Consider the following 17,351-nt stretch of genomic DNA (forward strand, 5'->3'; position numbering starts at 1 on the left):
CATGTTTAAGTCAATAAAGTGCACTTCTTTTCATTAAAGGCATTCTAAATCCTCATAGGAAATTTCTGATGGAAACCACATGGGATTTCCTGGTTGTAGGTCAGTCTATGTCATGGGAAAACTTACTCTATTATAGACTATTTCAGACCTCTTCTCTACTTTATACTTTGCTTTAATCAACGGCTTCAGACATTATTTTTTGTTCTCCTAATTTTTGACTACGTTTAAAGCCAAAAAGTTGCTGCCTTAAATTTCTAAGTACAATCAATGTGGATGTTTAAGTAATTTCAACTTAAATTACAGTAAACTGACTTTAAAAAAAATGGAGTTGTCTTGTATAACTTATTAAAATTTGCTTATTTTGATGAGTTAAAGCAATCTAAAAACATACGCTGTCTCATAAAATATTTTACAGTGTATAAACAATAATATTGAGTTAATCCATATGCTGTCATCTACTCCGGCTTTGGTTGCACTGCATGGCTGAGGTCAGGTGACCCAGTCTCTGGGATGTCTTGTCCTCCATAGTTCAGCAGTCATTCTTCTCATGGTGAGATTATCACGTCAGCCTTGACCCTGGCTGTCTTTTCCCACAGCTCCTTAAGATGCTGCTTAATTGGCTGATTGAAATGATCGGGTTAAGACGAGAATAGATGATGAGGCATGACTGTGCGCAGGTGAGATGAAGCACATGACTGAAGGAGGATATTCTCTCATGCACTGTGTTTGGTCTGATGCTTCAGGATCTTCACAGAGATCCCAATAGTTCATTTGACCCAATATTCGTTAATTTCGCGTTTTCTGTATTATTACATTTTGCTTAAAGGACACATATATGAATGATAGCAATTCATGTACTGAAATCAATACATTTAATTACTGATATACTAATATGGTATTTTACAATTTTATAACAACACAACAGCATCTCATCTATCTCTTCTATCCTTGTATTTTTTTTGAGAAACCTAATCTAAAATAAAATGACAAAGAAGCATCATTTCCAACTTTACAGTTATACAAATTATCTAATAAAATAATAAAAATTAATCTTCAGATAAATATTTTGATGATTAGAATGTGATTACAAATAATTGTGCATTACATCTTATTAAAAGAATAATCTGATATGATACAAAACAGTTACAAGAGATTAGGCTATCTTAAAAGTCAGAAAGGAATATTTGAACACAATAAACAACATATATAATACAAACATATTGAAAATAAAATAAACTGTCAGGATTTATTTTGCAATAATGATCGGAAGATCCAGCTTCCTATCAAAAAAATCAATAATTACTTTTTATTAATTTATTATATCAGAAGAAAGAGACCACAGTGATGTTTATGAAACTGGAAAAAGTTATTTTAGTATTATTTATATATAGTATTTATTAATATCTTGAATTAGCTTTTATATTTATATTTTTGGTTTTCATTTTAATTGTAGTTTAAGTTTTTGGTTACATTTTGTTGTGTGCTTTTGTCTTTCTAGTACTTTAATTTAAACAAATGTATTTCAGTTAGCTGCCAAGTAAAGGTAACATTTCAGATTTTTTTTTAAGGTTAAGTTTTTCAACAATTTTAATAGCCTAGTTTTAACAATAACAGCATTGTAAAAAATAATGTGTTGGCACAAAAAAAAAATTACTCAATCTTTTTGAGTAATGACAACTTCAATTGAAATTGTTCAACCAACAAACTACATTGAGCTGATAAATAATGCAGAGATTTAACTTTAAATTACACACAATTTTAAGTTATTCTATCCAAAGAACTAAACAAACTAATGTTTGCAACTTAAACATTAAATGAAATCAACGAATAACAATTTTTGGGGTAACCTCACTCCCCTGGACTCAAGAGGTGCACTAGTCTTTAGCCTCCTTGTTAGCGCGCCTGTCTCCCATGTCCTACTCAATCCCGCTAGGAGCGTGTTGCATTTGGTGCCGTGTCTTAGATGGGAGTGAGGTTTTGGGGAGGTGGTTGAAACGAAGCCAAGCTAGCAAGAGCTGTGCGTGTAAACTCCCCTGATCTCAAGAGGCGCACTAGCGACTGATGCTAGAGACTGTAGTCTTTACTATCCTTGTTAGCGCGTCCGTCGCTGGTTCAAATCGAGTAGGACCGGTTACAACAGATACTTACAGATTACTTTTTTTCTTGAACAATAAATGGGGGATGATGGTCAATTATACAGTTTAGCAGTCATTATACAAAAATATTTTATGTTAGAATGCTGTGATTGACCAGTCAGCCATGTCATAATAACATACTTTTATCTCATGTTAAAAATCATGTCATGTCAAGCAGAATTTATGATACCTTGGTGCGTTTTCATTTCATCCGCATCCCTTCTTCCAGTGTTTCTCAAATATCTACAGCGCTGATAAGCTCTCCTGTAACGCTGTGGTTGACCTTTGCCTGTTATTAGAAACCCTGTTCCATTTGGACTCTGGCCTCTAAGCATGTCCTCATCTCAGGTGTTACCTTAGCACTGTCCCACAGCCACTGACCCTTGAACAAGAGAAAGGGACTCCAGACGGCTGCAGTGGTGAAAAGCCCATGCTGCTTTATAGTGGCAGAGATTGATGGAGACAATACCAATGTGTCACAGAGGTCGTATCTCAAGCCCGATCAGAGTGAGAATTCAACAGTGACATTCCCACCTCTATGGGAATTGAGAGTAACCGAAAACCTTTGACAGCACCGGAGCCGGGGCCTTTCTGAAGTCGAGCTGTAACCCGAGGCGGTCACTTGAGCCGCTCTTACCTTTGTTTCGTAGCAGTTTGGCGGGTTGAGCTGCGAGGAGTTCTGGAGAAATGCAGCTTATTTCTTCTGTTCTGTGACTCAAATTATGTTCGGCTGCCTCCAGTTTAAATGGGGGATGACATAAGGATGTGATTCTTCATCAGCAATATCCTCTTCCTCCATTCACGGACCTCAATGAAGGCATGTCCCATGTGCCGGCCTGGAGGGGACACTGGCGCTTTAAGCGCAGGCGTCCAGCCATGGTGCCACCAACAGCCTGGATAACACACATCACAGGTCTGTCTGTCTATCTATCTATCTATCTATCTATCTATCTATCTATCTATCTATCTATCTATCTATCTATCTATCTTTATACATTTCTGCAAAGTACAAATTATATCACAGGTGGCTTATAAATATGTTCCTGGGTAAATGTGTAAACGCTTTGGTCCAGTAATACAATTGATTATGTACAATTGTCTGATGTTTCCTACATGATCAATGCTTATGCCATGCTGATCAAACTAGGCTATATTATACTGGTTCCCTGTTGAATAACATCTCAACATCCCCTCAAAACATCTCAAGTCATTAAATGCAAGATGGTTGAACTATTTTTCATAAACTGTCAAGCATATTTTCTATTCATTTCTTTTAGACTTTTTTTATTTTTATAAATGTGTCCTGGATTGGTGAATTGTGAAGGTGAATTTTGAATTTCATTAATGAAGGGGAATATAAAGCACTAGATCAACCATTGATCAACCAGTTGCATCATTTGGCAAGCATATACTGTATAGACAGAGCACAACACAGTGTTACAAATTCCGACAATGGAAAACCAATAAGGAAACAAACAGGGTCAACAGTCAGGAAGAAGAAAAGTAAGGATGTGTGGTGGAAGAGTACGGAGGTAAACCAGAGGAAGAGATAGAAGAGGCCCAGATTGTAGACATGTTTCTGATGAAATAAGGGCACTATTGTGGATCATGTTTTCAATCATTATATATATATATATGTACAGTACATTCAGTAAAAGTATAACTGTGAATCCCGTCCAGATTCATGCAATTCATATCCCATATAAAGTACTGTGTAAAATTGTACAGTTGAAATGTATATATGCCATACAGATAAAGTGCAGTCCTGTGCATTTTCAATCACTGTCATCAAAATAGTTCACATCTGAAAATACTGAGAGTAGAGTAGAGTAAACTGTTATATTGACAACGTGGCTAAGCATTTTGACTATCTTGTTTTTGAAAAATGACACAAGGACTTGTAATTCTGATGGCACTCATATGTTCACTGACATAAATACTTACTTTTGAGAGATGAACTAAGGATTTTGAGCGAGTGACACGCTTTTGCAGGTAACCCATTGTGTGCTGCTGTTTGTACGAAGTGGTTTGATAAATGCACACACTGTTTTGCTAATCTTAAGGATGATTCGAGAAACGTATCAACGCGCCTGAGAAAAGCTGTGATCCAAAACAGAGCAGGCTCTGCGTCCTCTGATTGGTCGAAAGTGCCCCCTCCTTAGCAACACGCATTTGTGTGGTGGTGTGGCACGTGGTAACTAGGCAATGTCTCTTTAACTTGTATCGTGAAGTTTTCAGCCGTGGAAAAAACGTCCGAGGGAACTCCAGCACAATAAAAGTGCAAAAGATTACGGAAAACTGAAGGACACGAACATTTATGAGGTTAAACTGATGGAAAACATGATGTTTTTAACTCACCTTCTGTTCGGAGGAGACTTAGAGGATTTGCAGTCTATTCTCGACACAGAAGAGCTTATAGGACACAGACGTGGGTTATAACAGGACTGTGTTGTCTTCGTTATAACGGATTTATTTTTAAACACTTTTATTTTCAAAATTACCGGATGTTCCAGTATAACGTTCCAACGGGAAAAGAAACTCGTGGAAATATTTAAACATCCTGAAGTTTCAGTATTAAATAAAATGGGAGATGACAATGAGCTGCTTGGATCTTCTGAGTTTATCAAAGGTAATAAGATGAATATAGTTACTATATCGTTTTTTTTTTTTTTTTTATAAAACAAAGGTTCAAAAGCAAATATCTTTTAAAATCTATTTTCTAATCAGCCCAATCCATATGCAAATGTCGTATAACATCAATATCCTAGCATAACGTATATTTATTGGTTTATTTGATAGGGGCCATGCATATTCATGAACATTGTTGCACCATGTAAATATGCCAGAATTAGTAAGACAATGTTGTTTTAATGTTACCAAATGTTGCACTTTGTAATAAATTTCACGAGTTTTATTAAACAATATAATGATTTCCAGATCAGTTATTAATGTACATTCAAATATACATAATATAATGAAAGTAATTTAAATTTGTTACATTCTGCTTCCTAGTGCAGTTTATCTTCAGATGTTTTTACATTGCTTTAACTCGTCAAAATAAGTTAAGCAATTTTCAGCTTTTTTATGAGTTATACAATATTCAATATTTAAATGGAAATGACTTAAATATCCTAGTAGTTGATTGTACTTAAATAATTAAGGCAGCAACTTATTTATTTTTTTTACCATCGTTTACTTTTTACTATTCTGTATTCATCTTTATTTTCTTTCCCCCAGATCGACTGTATTTCGCTACTCTCAGAGGCAAACCCAAGAGCACAGCAAACACACATTTCTTCTGCACAGATGATGAATTTATATATGAAAAGTAAGTCTTTGTAAGTTTTTAACTGACCATGTAAAATTCTGCTCATTATTTGATTATTTCATTTCATGACTTTATTTTCCATTTCTGTCTCAAGCTTTTATGCAGATTTTGGACCCCTCAATCTGGCAATGCTATACAGATATTGCTGCAAACTGAACAAAAAACTAAAGGTAAGATCATCAGATCATCTTCCTTGAATCAAATGGCTCAGTGTTTGCATTAAAGTGCGTGTTGTATTCCTTCACCAGAAATTCATATTTTACTCACTGATCAAATAGGTTATTTTCATTTTCATATTTGGCCTGATTAATAAACATTGAGAACAGCCTTTTTAGTTAGCAGACAAATTAGTTTGGTTGCCTAAAATAAATCAGAATGGTTTGCTGAGACACTTCAAAACCATTTTCCTCTCATTCCAGAAAAAAAGATCAAAATTCAAAACATGTGAATATGAGTATATAGAAATGTATGAATCTTACATAACTGAACTTAAATATGTTTTCCTGGAAAACAATGAAGGCTAATCCCCTGTAAATGGGTAGGTTAAGCCCAGCCTTACAAAAATAAATGAAAATCACCATTCAGTTTTGTAAAACCTTAACTGTGGTCACATCCCTTCACCACCAGCAGCCGTGGTCATAATGTTTATATTAATAGTTATTTTATGTGTTGCAAGACTGTATAATGAGACGGAAGCAGTTTCTGCAGTGAGCAGCAGAGAGCGCTCTATTACTGTGAGTTACACGTCTCTATAATGACACCACAGAAGTTTCTGGCATGAAGGATTGAACTTCAATGACTATCTTTGTATCTGGATCTGACAGATTAAGGGCTATAGGGCTCAAGGTGTTTCTGGACAGTATGTGCTTGTCTTTAGTGTGAAGTGGGTACAAAAAATATTTAGATTAAAGTAGCACATAAAATATCTGGAATTTGTTGATTTAGATTTGAAATATTAAACCAAGTGGCATTTGAAAACAAATTAGTGTACAGCTTGTCTCAGAACATCGTTTGCCATGTTTGAACCACTAGCGTTTTGGTGATTTCTTTTAGTGTATGTATAAAGTCGGTTCTTCTCAAGTTCACAAAGTTCCTAGCAGAGTATGATTCACATGATCCACTAATGCTTGATAACCAAAAAGTGTCCAAAATGCATTTCTTTTCATTTTTTAACAGTATATCTATTGTTTTATCATTTTAAACCTAATTTCCATTTGTTGCATTGTAATATCTCTCTTTAAAACAGATAACTCCAGGTTTGTTATTGACTAATGTAGTTGCATTCATACACTTTAAAGTGTGTTTTTTTAGGGCACTCTATGTCATTTCTCATATTTTGCTGTGAAGTCTTTTCTGATTTTTATAAAGTAAACATACGAATAGCCTCTTTTTTTATTGCTATTAATATTTCAAGATGAACATTTACTGACCTGAAGCAACTTAGCTTTGCTTTCTATTTTTTATTTTTTTTTAAGGTTCATTTTTCACTTTATTTTTTTGTTAAAATGTGAGTATCAAGTATGATACATCAGGCTTTTGAGGGCCGTTTATTTGTTCATCTCTCAAACGTATTTTTATTGCATTGCATTGTTTTGCCCTCACAATAAAAACTACAAAACTTATTAACATATATGCACTTAATGCATGTAATCTGCTATACTGTTTTATAGATCTTACCGATTTACAAGCTATCAGAATTACTTTTTGGTCATATAAATAAAGTATTCCATTCCAAAAAACAACAACAAAAAAAAACAACAACAGACTTTTATTTTATGCCAGGAATTACAGGGTTAAATAACAATAAAATTCCAAATGTACCTAATTGGCTTAATGTAATTAGAAATAGGTTGTAGGTAAACTGAGTAATTCACTTCATCTTTCTCTGTCTGAGACATTGTTTATGCAGTATCATTCTACACAAAACAGCAAAATCAAAATTAAAAAGGCAAGGAGCATATGAATGACAACCAGAGTCTTAAGTATCCTTATATACTCTATTAAAGGAACAGTTCACCCAAATATGAACATTCTGCCATCATTTACACACCGTCATGTCATTCCAAACATATGGATTTCTTTCTTCCATTAAACAAAAAAGGAGATGTAAGCGGCAGAATGTTCTACTCTTTGCTATACATTCAAAGTGGATGGTGAGGTGGCTGTCAAGATCCAAAAATGACAAAAAGGCATCATGAAAGTACTACAACTGTAGTCCAGAAGCGTCATGCACTATATTTAGGGCGGGCGTCAAGCGAGTTACTGTGCTCTGGCTTCAGAGGACTTGAAACATGGCAAGTCATATGGACTACTTTGAAAGTGAATAGCAAAGTCATAGAGGTTTGGAATGACATGAGGGGGAATAAATTATGACAGAATTGTCATTTTTGGATGAACTATCTGAACATGAATATGTCTTTTGTATATCTGCAGTCTTTCACTCTGTCCAGAAAGCGCATCATCCATTACACCAGTTACGACCAACGAAAGAGAGCCAATGCAGCCGTGCTCATCGGTGCTTACACAGTGAGTCCAGCTCTGTGTTTCTATAAGAACGGTGTCCAATCCTTCTCCTGGAGGGCCTGCTGAGTTCAGCTCCAACCCCAATTAAACACACCTGAGTCGGCTAATCAGGGCCTTTCTAGACATACTAGAAACTTCCAGGCAAGTGTTGAGGCAAGCTGGAGCTGAACTCTGCAGGACAGTGGCCCTCCAGGACTGACTTTGGACACCCCCGTTCCATAACCTTAGAAGTTTTGTGTTCATTTTTACCCCTCATGTTTTGGGGAAAAAATAATTAAATGTCATTATAAATGATTAAATTAAAAGAACAAGAGCTATTCACACCATTGTTTCAGAGTCTCTTAGAGAAATTGCTAGTTATGTCTCACTTCTTTATTCAGGTAATCTACTTAAAAAGAACTCCAGAGGAAGTGTACCGGGCCCTGATCTCTGGAACCAATGTGTCATACCTGCCCTTCAGGTGAGATACTGCACACACATGCTCAATCTGATCTGATCTGATCTGATCATCATGCTAGTCACACCTATATATTACTGTATGTACAGTACCATTCAAAAGGCCTTTTTAAAAAGAAATTAAAACATTTATTTAGCAAGGATGCATTAAATTAATCAACGTTGTTACAAAACATTTATTTTTCAAATAAGTGCTGTTCTTTTGAACTTTCTATTCATCAAAGAATCCTGGAAAAAGTTTTCTACAGAAATATTAAACAACATTGATGATAATAAGAAATGTTTCTTGAGCAGCAAATCAGCATATGAGAATGATTTCTGAAGGATCATTTGACACTGAAGACTGGAGTAATGATGCTGAAAACTCAGCTTTGATCACAGGAATAAATTACATTTTTATAATATGTGACCTTAATAATATGTCTTATGTGTAATTTTTTTAAAATTGAGATTTATGCATCATCTGAAAGCTGAATACATAATATTTCCATTGATGTATGGTTTGTTGGATATGACAATATTTGGCCGAGATACAACTATTTGAAAATCTGGAATCTGAGGGTATAGAAAAATCGAAATATTGAGAAAATCGCCTTTTAAAGTTGTCCATTTCTGTTGGCGATAGTGCTGCATCCATTCACAAAAATAAATGTTTTATATATTTAAGGTGGGAAATTTACAAAACATCTTCATGGAACATGATCTTTACTTGATATCCTAATGATTTTTGAGCCAGGGCACCCCTGGCTTAAACAGTACCATAGTACAATTGAAACACTCATCTTTAGTACTCTAACCCAGCTAACAGTTCTCAGAACTTTGGAGGGAACGTAGACGTTATGCCGACTGACAAATGGGCTCTCACTTGGGAGCTCCAATCACTTCTGAGTTTTATAAAAACGACTATGCATGCCAAGCCACTCCCCCGCACATACAAGCATATAAGATGGCGGCACGCATTTACTCATTCAGGTTTATGCTGAGGAGCCAAGATGGGGTCCCGGGCATTCAGCGGTGGTTCAGAGTTGTGGCAGGAGGGATATAATGTCTCCGTTCCCTCCATCAGGGAACAAGGGTTACATCAGTAACCAAGACGTTCCCTGTTTATCAGTCACTACAACTTTGTGTCGACTGACAAAAGACGTTACTGGGAAAGATACCGGTTACTGATGCAACCCCCGCTCCCTGATTGAGGGAATGGAGACGTTATGTCCACTGACAAATGGGGTCTCACTTAGGAGCTTACCAGCATCTGTGTCTCCAACTCTCGTAACATAACGTAACATAGTTCATAGGGATGCCATTTGTCAGTCGACATAACGTTGTAGTGACTGACAGATAGGGAATTTAACTCATTTCAAATGTTAAAATGTCTAAAAATATATATAATTTTACAAAAAAATTTTTTTTATTCCTGTCCTTAATTATATACAACTGATAATAATTCAATAGCAGAGCATCTAAGATTTAAATAGCCAAGTTTATCAGTAAATCACTTAAAAAATAAGATTAAGAGTGCTCATTAAAGGGGGGTGAAATGCTATTTCATGCATACTGAGTTTTTTACACTATTAAAGAGTTGGATTCCCATGCTAAACATGGACAAAGTTTCAAAAATTAAATTGTACCTTTGAAGGAGTATTTCTGTGCCAAAATTGTCCTTCCGGTTTGTCACAAGTTTCGGAAAGTTTTTTTGAGTGAGCATTTTAAGAGTCAGAAGGTATCCAGTTATGTACAGTATAAGAATAAAAGGACAAGAAGCTATTCAATGTTGAAGGGATGCAGAGAAGTGAAAATCGTACCCCTAAAACCGTACCCCTTTGTTTAATATCTTCAGAATAGAGAATCATACATTGTTTCAATACGCAATCATATGCAAGTTATTTAACATGTTTCTTACCCTAGTGTAGGCAATTTTGAGGTAGGTTTGCACACTCACACTTTTCCAAAAAACTATATTTTTTTATAATTGTTATTACATAATCTATTTAATGTTATTTTATTTCCATATAGAGATGCTGCCTTTGGGAACTGCACATATGATCTAACCATATTAGACTGTTTACAAGGAGTACGCAAGGTAGGTGTGTTAAAGGGAAGAGTTTGTTTCTATAGCACCATCTGTTTGAACTATTAATAATATAGGAAGGGTAAAGTTTGTGACATTCTTGACCCATTTTTTGGACCAAGGCTGGACAGTGTAGATGTACAATTCACTTTATCCCCAGAACGTAATCTTTTAGTCCAATTATCTGTCTTTTCAATCTGACACGGGAGAAAGAATTGGCACAGGCTCTAGTAGACAGATTACATTAAGGACATGCCACACAATAACTGATAATTTACTAACAGGAAGCAACATACAAAGGACATTTGTGGGTGGAGATTTTTGGGAAATGTCTGACAGGAATGAAATAAGGTTGACAGACAGTAAGATAGTACACAACTTGGAAGGTAGTGCTTGTAATTGACACATGCTTTAAGAATGTGATGTTGAATAAAACCTTACCAATTTATCTTTTTAAGCATCAATGATTTATCTTAAAAGGATAGTTCACCCAAAAATGAAAAATTTGTCATTATTTACTCACCCTCAAGTTGTTCTAAACCTGTATGAGTTTATTTCCTCTGTTGAACACAAATGAAGATATTTTGAAGAATGTTGGTAACCAAACAGTTGATGGGACCCTATTGACTTCCATTGTATTTTTTGTTTCATACTATGGAAATCAATAGGATCCCATCAACTGTTTGTTTGACCAAATTCTTCAAAATATCTTCTCTTGTGTCCAGCAGAAGAAAAAAATTCATACAGTTTTGGAACAACTTTAGGGTGAGTAAATTTAGACAGAATTTTCATTTTTGGGTGAACTATCACCCAACTTAAGATTTATGCATTTGAAAATACACATTTCCTTAGAAGCATTTAGATTTCCATTATGTTCCATGGAATTCATGATTTGCCTTTATTTAATGAAACGTAAATCTTATTCTTAATTTTCTCCTCAGGCCTTGCAGCACGGGTTCTTTGACTTTGAGAATTTTGATGTTGAAGAATATGAACATTATGAGGTATCACCTTCTTTAATATTAATATTTCATTCTAGATATAAAAAGTGTACAGCACGGCTTCATTCTCTACAGTGGCCCCAAAAAGTTTTGACCATTTAACATTGAATAACTGTGATTATAATAGCATTCAATATCAAAATATCAAATCGAGTGGCTTTTATTAAAGAAAAATGTAGATTTTGTAAGCAAAACACTTCACTTGTGTTTACTCTGATATAAAACCTGTGTGAACTTGAGGAAAATTTACTTTACTGGTTAAAAGTCATTGCAAAAAAATCAATTGGTTTGACATTTTGTCACACAATGTAATCAATTTCACATGTATTTAAGTGTCTATTCGTTTTGGGGACACTGTCTATTGTCCCATTGTGATCCCTTAAAAGCTATTAAGGATACACAAGACTCATGTAAATTCACTTTAATTAAGCAGTTATGTATATTTTTGATGGATTCAGAAGTTTTAGTGTATCTTCTCATCTTTTGCATTACAAGCGTGTGGAAAATGGTGATTTTAACTGGATTGTGCCAGGAAAACTGTTGGCCTTCAGTGGACCTCACCCCAAGAGCAAAATAGAGAACGGTAAGCTGGAACATTAGATTTGCGCCTAAAAGCTAGTACATACTGTCCTAACAAGTACCAGATTCCAGTGGTTATTGGATCAATGTTAACCCTGTTGCTATTTATTCTTTATTCAATGGCAGTTGTTTCCCAAAACCCTGTTAAACTTGCTATAAGTATAGGAAAACATTAAAAATGGCTTGTCAAACCATTTACAGTCATGGCCAAAAGGTTTGGCAGTGACATAAATTTTGTAATGTTTGCTGCTTTAGCTGTTGTAGTGTTGATTCACACTGTTTTTAGATTATTGTGCAGAGTGATCAGATGCGTTTTAACAGCCCGCCAAATACGCATACTCTTTAACTCTGAATATTTGTAAATGTGATCTTGTGAACTGATAGTATCAGTGGAGTAACTCACTTATGAACTGATGACTGTTTTGGCTCTTTCAGGTTATCCTCTCCATGCTCCAGAATATTACTTTTCCTACTTCCGGCAGCACAGTGTGACAGATGTTGTGCGACTGAACAAGAAAATCTATGAAGGGCGGCGCTTCACTGATGCCGGGTTTGAACATCACGACTTGTTCTTCATAGACGGCACCACACCTAGTGATCTCCTCACAAGACGCTTTCTACACATCTGTGAGAGCGCAAAGGGTGCCGTGGCCGTCCACTGCAAGGGTGAGACACTTTCTAGAATCTAGATTTGTGACGAAACAGCATCTTGTTTTTATTGCATCTGGAGTGAGGTGCACTTTTGTATGTAAAATAGTGGAGTAGAAGAATTGTATGATCCTGAAATTTTCTGGCCAACATTTCATTGTGGGTCCAATGTTTTGACATTTGGGTTTAAAGTGTTCAAAACGCAAAACGGGGTTGGCAGCGTTTCTAAACTTATCCGTTTTAGGTCTTCGTTTTTGCCGTTTTAGTCTGGGCGGGAGGTGTTAACGAAGCAAAAGGTCTCCGTTTCTAAACGAAAACGCAGTAGGTTGGATGGGGCCTCAAATGCACCCCCCCCCCCTCCTTTTTTTTTGTTTAAATGTAATTTTGAATTGTTTTGTTTTCTCCACTAAATTATTTTACCACTGTCTTTGCACAGCTGGCCTTGGCAGGACAGGCACTCTGATAGGCTGCTACCTGATGAAGCATTATCGCTTCACAGCGCCTGAGGCCATTGCCTGGATACGAATCTGCAGGCCGGGCTCCGTCATTGGACCACAGCAGCACTTTCTCGAACAGTAAGTGAAAGAGTCTACAGATAGACACATAGGAACATAACAGTTCAGATGTAAGAACCACCCGTCAGCCCAACTGCGTGGATCGTGTTTCTTATTAGAAAATAAGCATAAATATTGATTATGCTTTAATTTAGATCTTTAGTTATTCTAGGTATCCCATACTTTCAATTATTTGTTCATTAAGGGACCCGGTGTCGCTCTGAGACTGCACGTCGCGAATCGTCAGCCCACGGACATAAACTCGCCAGTTTTGATCTTGGTCAGAGGATGCAGGGTGAACTATTTACCTTTAAAGGAGACATATCATGAAAATCTGTTTTTTTCCGTGTTTAAGTGCTATAATCGGATCCCCGGTGCATCTACCAACCCAGAAAATGTAAAAAGTGACAACCCAGTAACTTTGTTTTGGTAAGCCTTTTTCTGCAAGCATGTCAAAAAATAAGCCGATCAGATTTCGCTCCCCTTCTGACGTAGGAAGGGGATCTTATTATGATATTACCGCCCCTTAATCTGCACGTTTCCACCCACAGCACCGCTGAAAAGCCACAACAACAGTGTAACCAGTTCTAACGCAATGGGAAAAGTTGGAGCAAAGCATGCAAACTGTTCTGTCGTTGGCTGCACAGACGAGCACAAAACACTATTTGACCAATAAATGTCACAGCTGTCCACTGGGAACTGTTTTCTGGTTACAGATTCCCGAAGACTGCTCTGCCACTTTCCCTTAAATACCCAGACCAGTCCAAAAGGCCTGTACGGTGTTTTGGGTCTATTCATGTACCCCAGGGGGTAACACCTGGTTTTGGGGGAATTATCAGAGAAGAGACACCACCCAAAAAGGAGAACAGAATTCTCCTAAATTTTCAATCTTTTTCATGATACCAATGACAGCAATGAAATTGACACCATTTTACCAATCGCATGTGATATATAGACATTCTCAGTGAACTTTCAGTGACTTGAGTCAGAAGGAAAGGAAGGGAGTAGGGAGAGGGAGGATACCAGTGTTGGGAAAGTTCACTTTCTACATGAACTACTTTAAAGTTCAGTTCACAAATTTTAAAATGAACTAGTTCAGTTCATAGTTCATACTCAAAATTTTGAACTAAGTTCACAGTATCAAAAATGAACTAGTTCTTTTTTTCCATGTTGCTGCGAGATATTATTTTTCAAAATGATTTCCACAGCCTATATAGAACCATAGACAATTATTTTATCAGTTTTAACTCTGAAGCTATGCGTCAGATTTTTCCCATCCTCACCGACCTTCTCATAAAACTCATTTAAATGATCATACAATGCCTCCTTGCTGCTTTTTGTTTTGATTTGTAACGTAAGTGATGAGTCGTTCATGAACGATCCATTCATTGCGTTTGTCACGTGACAAATGAACGAAAGACTCAGAAGGTAAAGTAATTATTTATGTTCCCTGTAAACGATTTTTGACTGCATTATAATGATTTCTTAATTCAGAATATGATAAAGATTGCATAGGTGGATGTGTTCTGGGAATTTGCCAGTTAATAGTATAACATTTAAAGCCCCTTAAATGAACGAAATGACTCGAAAAAAGATTTGTTCATTTTGATGAACGAGATCGAACAAGAGAGTCAGTGGACACTAGTGGCTGGTGTTGCCAGATTGGGTGTTTTTTCCGCTACATATTAAGGCCGGTTTACGGTGTGTTTTAGCCGGGTATTCGCCTGGAAGGCTCTATAGAAATCTGGCACTCTACTGAACGAAGTTGAACTGAGAGAGCGTGACGTTCACAGACACCAGAATGAACAAGTTCACAGTAACGTTCATCAGGCAGTAATACAGTATGTTCAGTTCACGTTCACCCAAAATATGAACGAGTTCATGAACTATCGTTCAATGAACGCGTTCAGGCACAACACTGGAGGATACATTATAAATGAGGAGGTAAGTTTGGGAAAGGCAGTTTCCTGTGCTCTTTCTTTGAGGTCTTCTCTCCAGAGGTGTGTTTTATTGTTTTATTGCAGGGGATTTGATCTCAGCTTTTGTCTTTATGGGAAAATCCAAGTCTTACACAGAGGTCATGTTCAGAAGTGCTTTGTTTCTCTGTCTTAAGGAAGCAGCACAGTATGTGGGTGCAAGGTGATCTCCATCGCTCAATGCAGAAGCAGCAGCAGCTGAGGCAAAGCCGACAGCAGGAGAGAAACATGTCCCATCTCATCTCCAGCGTGGACAACATGTCCATCGACAGCACCATACTGAAGCCAGCAAGTGTGGATGAGGTGCTGAAGGAACTGAATCCACCAATCATATATGAGTGCACAATACAGTAAAATTGTTGTTGACACTGTGTTTTGTTACACTACAGAATGAGTTCAGAGAAGAGGACATGATTCCAACGCAAGGAGACAAACTACTAGCATTAAAGGGCCAACGCCACCCCAGATCTACAACCACAGTGCTTAGGTAGACCTTCAGTTACACTAAATAAAGAATAAGTGTTCTTTAAGCCAATGAAATCACTCTGGGTTGTAAGAAGGAATGATTTTTTAATTAAAGGGTTTGAAGTTTGAAGAAAGAAAATGCATATCAACTCACTAGCCAATTTGGCAGTTTATGATGTTCTCCAACCAGAAGACTCCAACATTAGCAAAACAAAGTGTAAAGAAGGTCACACACTGGACAAGAAGTGACACATCTTTCAACTTAAAAAGTAAAGTTTTGCCTGAATAAAAGTGATTAGATAAAGCCAATCAACGAGTCAGAAACAGTTTTAATAACATATTTAATGATATTGATAATCTGGGTAATTTCTGAATTCTTTTTTAAATAAAGGTGCAATGGTGAAAATTCTGGTCAGTAGCAAAAAGCCAATATTTGTTATGGCTGATAACCAGTCATTATGATAATAATTTTGTCTATTTTGTCTAAATGAATATAAAAAAACAGACTAAACAACTAAACTGATTAACTTTAAATGCAAAACTCTATACATCACAAGATTACATTACATTGTGCTGGAACGAAAAATGTATATTGTTTTTAAAGATGAAAATCTAAGTTAGTGTTAGATGATGGGTAAAATAAATGTAAAATAGGGGAAATTAAAATTAAAATTGGCTAGTGAGTGAAAAAGTTTTCACTCCATGCACAAAAGCATTGCTGAGATATAAATTCACTTTCTGTTTTGAAAAAGATTGCTCATATTGAAGTATTACACTGGAGAGAAAGCTTCCTTCCTTTCATGAGGACATTTTTGTTTATTTCAACATTTCCTTTAATAAACAGCTCTGCTATTCATCTTTTTCATTTTTGGCAGTGGGATAACCCCAGCACCGGGCAACATTTCCCCTCCCAATTCTTCCAAAGCTCCTCTCTTCATCTCCTCCACCACTGCACCACAAAGACTGACGCGAAGCCCTTCATCCTCCGCCAGTAATCTAAAAAGGTACATTGAAGTGAATGCACAGCCTGGGTGTTTTTTTTTTTTTTGGATGGGGTTCATTACAGATGTTGTTAACCCCCTTTATGCATCCTGAACAGCTTCAGTCCCCGTTTAGCCAATTCCCTCGGCAACCTCTATAATGACAACAACTTCAGTGATGATGAAACCAGCACACCTCCTTCCTCTTTCATGCCCTCCCCATCTCCTGCCCTAACCCAGTGTCCCACAGCACTTCCATCCGGCTTCAGCTTTGGGTACACCACTGCTGACCCCCGACTTTCTCCCTCCCATGTAAACTTCAATCAAGAAGCCAACGCTAACCTCAACAGCCTCACTGCATCAAGCACCGTTAGTGCTAGTCGTACAGTCAGGCCTATGAACAGAGGCGGCTATAGTCGGCCGAGCCCTCGGAGAGGTCCGTTCCGCGCTGGGCTTAGTGGGTTTCCAGGACGCTACCTCAGCAGATCCATTCCAGTGAGTGACCGTCTGACAAACTGTGTGCGCCTTCGTCGTCTCTTCGGCCCTTGATTTTCACTCGCTACTTCTGCTGTCTCTGCTTATTTTCCATCTGCTACTAATTTCCCTTCAATTTAGGTTTTTCCTCAAATTTTCCTCTG

The 17,351-nt window shown here is 36.8% G+C and overlaps 1 protein-coding gene across 1 annotated transcript; it reads left to right on the forward strand.

Moving 5' to 3' along the window:
• Positions 1-656: 656 nt before the first annotated feature.
• Positions 657-17,262, forward strand: cdc14aa (cell division cycle 14Aa; the record flags this gene model as incomplete). The annotated part of the gene is made up of 15 exons (XM_081373802.1): positions 657-677; positions 2,916-3,048; positions 5,301-5,463; positions 5,558-5,633; positions 7,897-7,989; positions 8,367-8,446; positions 10,456-10,522; positions 11,452-11,514; positions 12,007-12,094; positions 12,526-12,756; positions 13,175-13,313; positions 15,406-15,571; positions 15,658-15,755; positions 16,609-16,737; positions 16,833-17,262. The coding sequence occupies 15 exons, from the start codon at positions 657-659 to the stop codon at positions 17,260-17,262; spliced, it is 1,977 nt and encodes a 658-aa protein (XP_081229928.1).
• Between the last annotated feature and the right edge of the window lie 89 nt (positions 17,263-17,351).

This window comes from Scardinius erythrophthalmus (assembly GCF_964197995.2).
Source record: "Scardinius erythrophthalmus genome assembly, chromosome: 9".
Lineage (NCBI taxonomy): Eukaryota > Metazoa > Chordata > Actinopteri > Cypriniformes > Leuciscidae > Scardinius > Scardinius erythrophthalmus.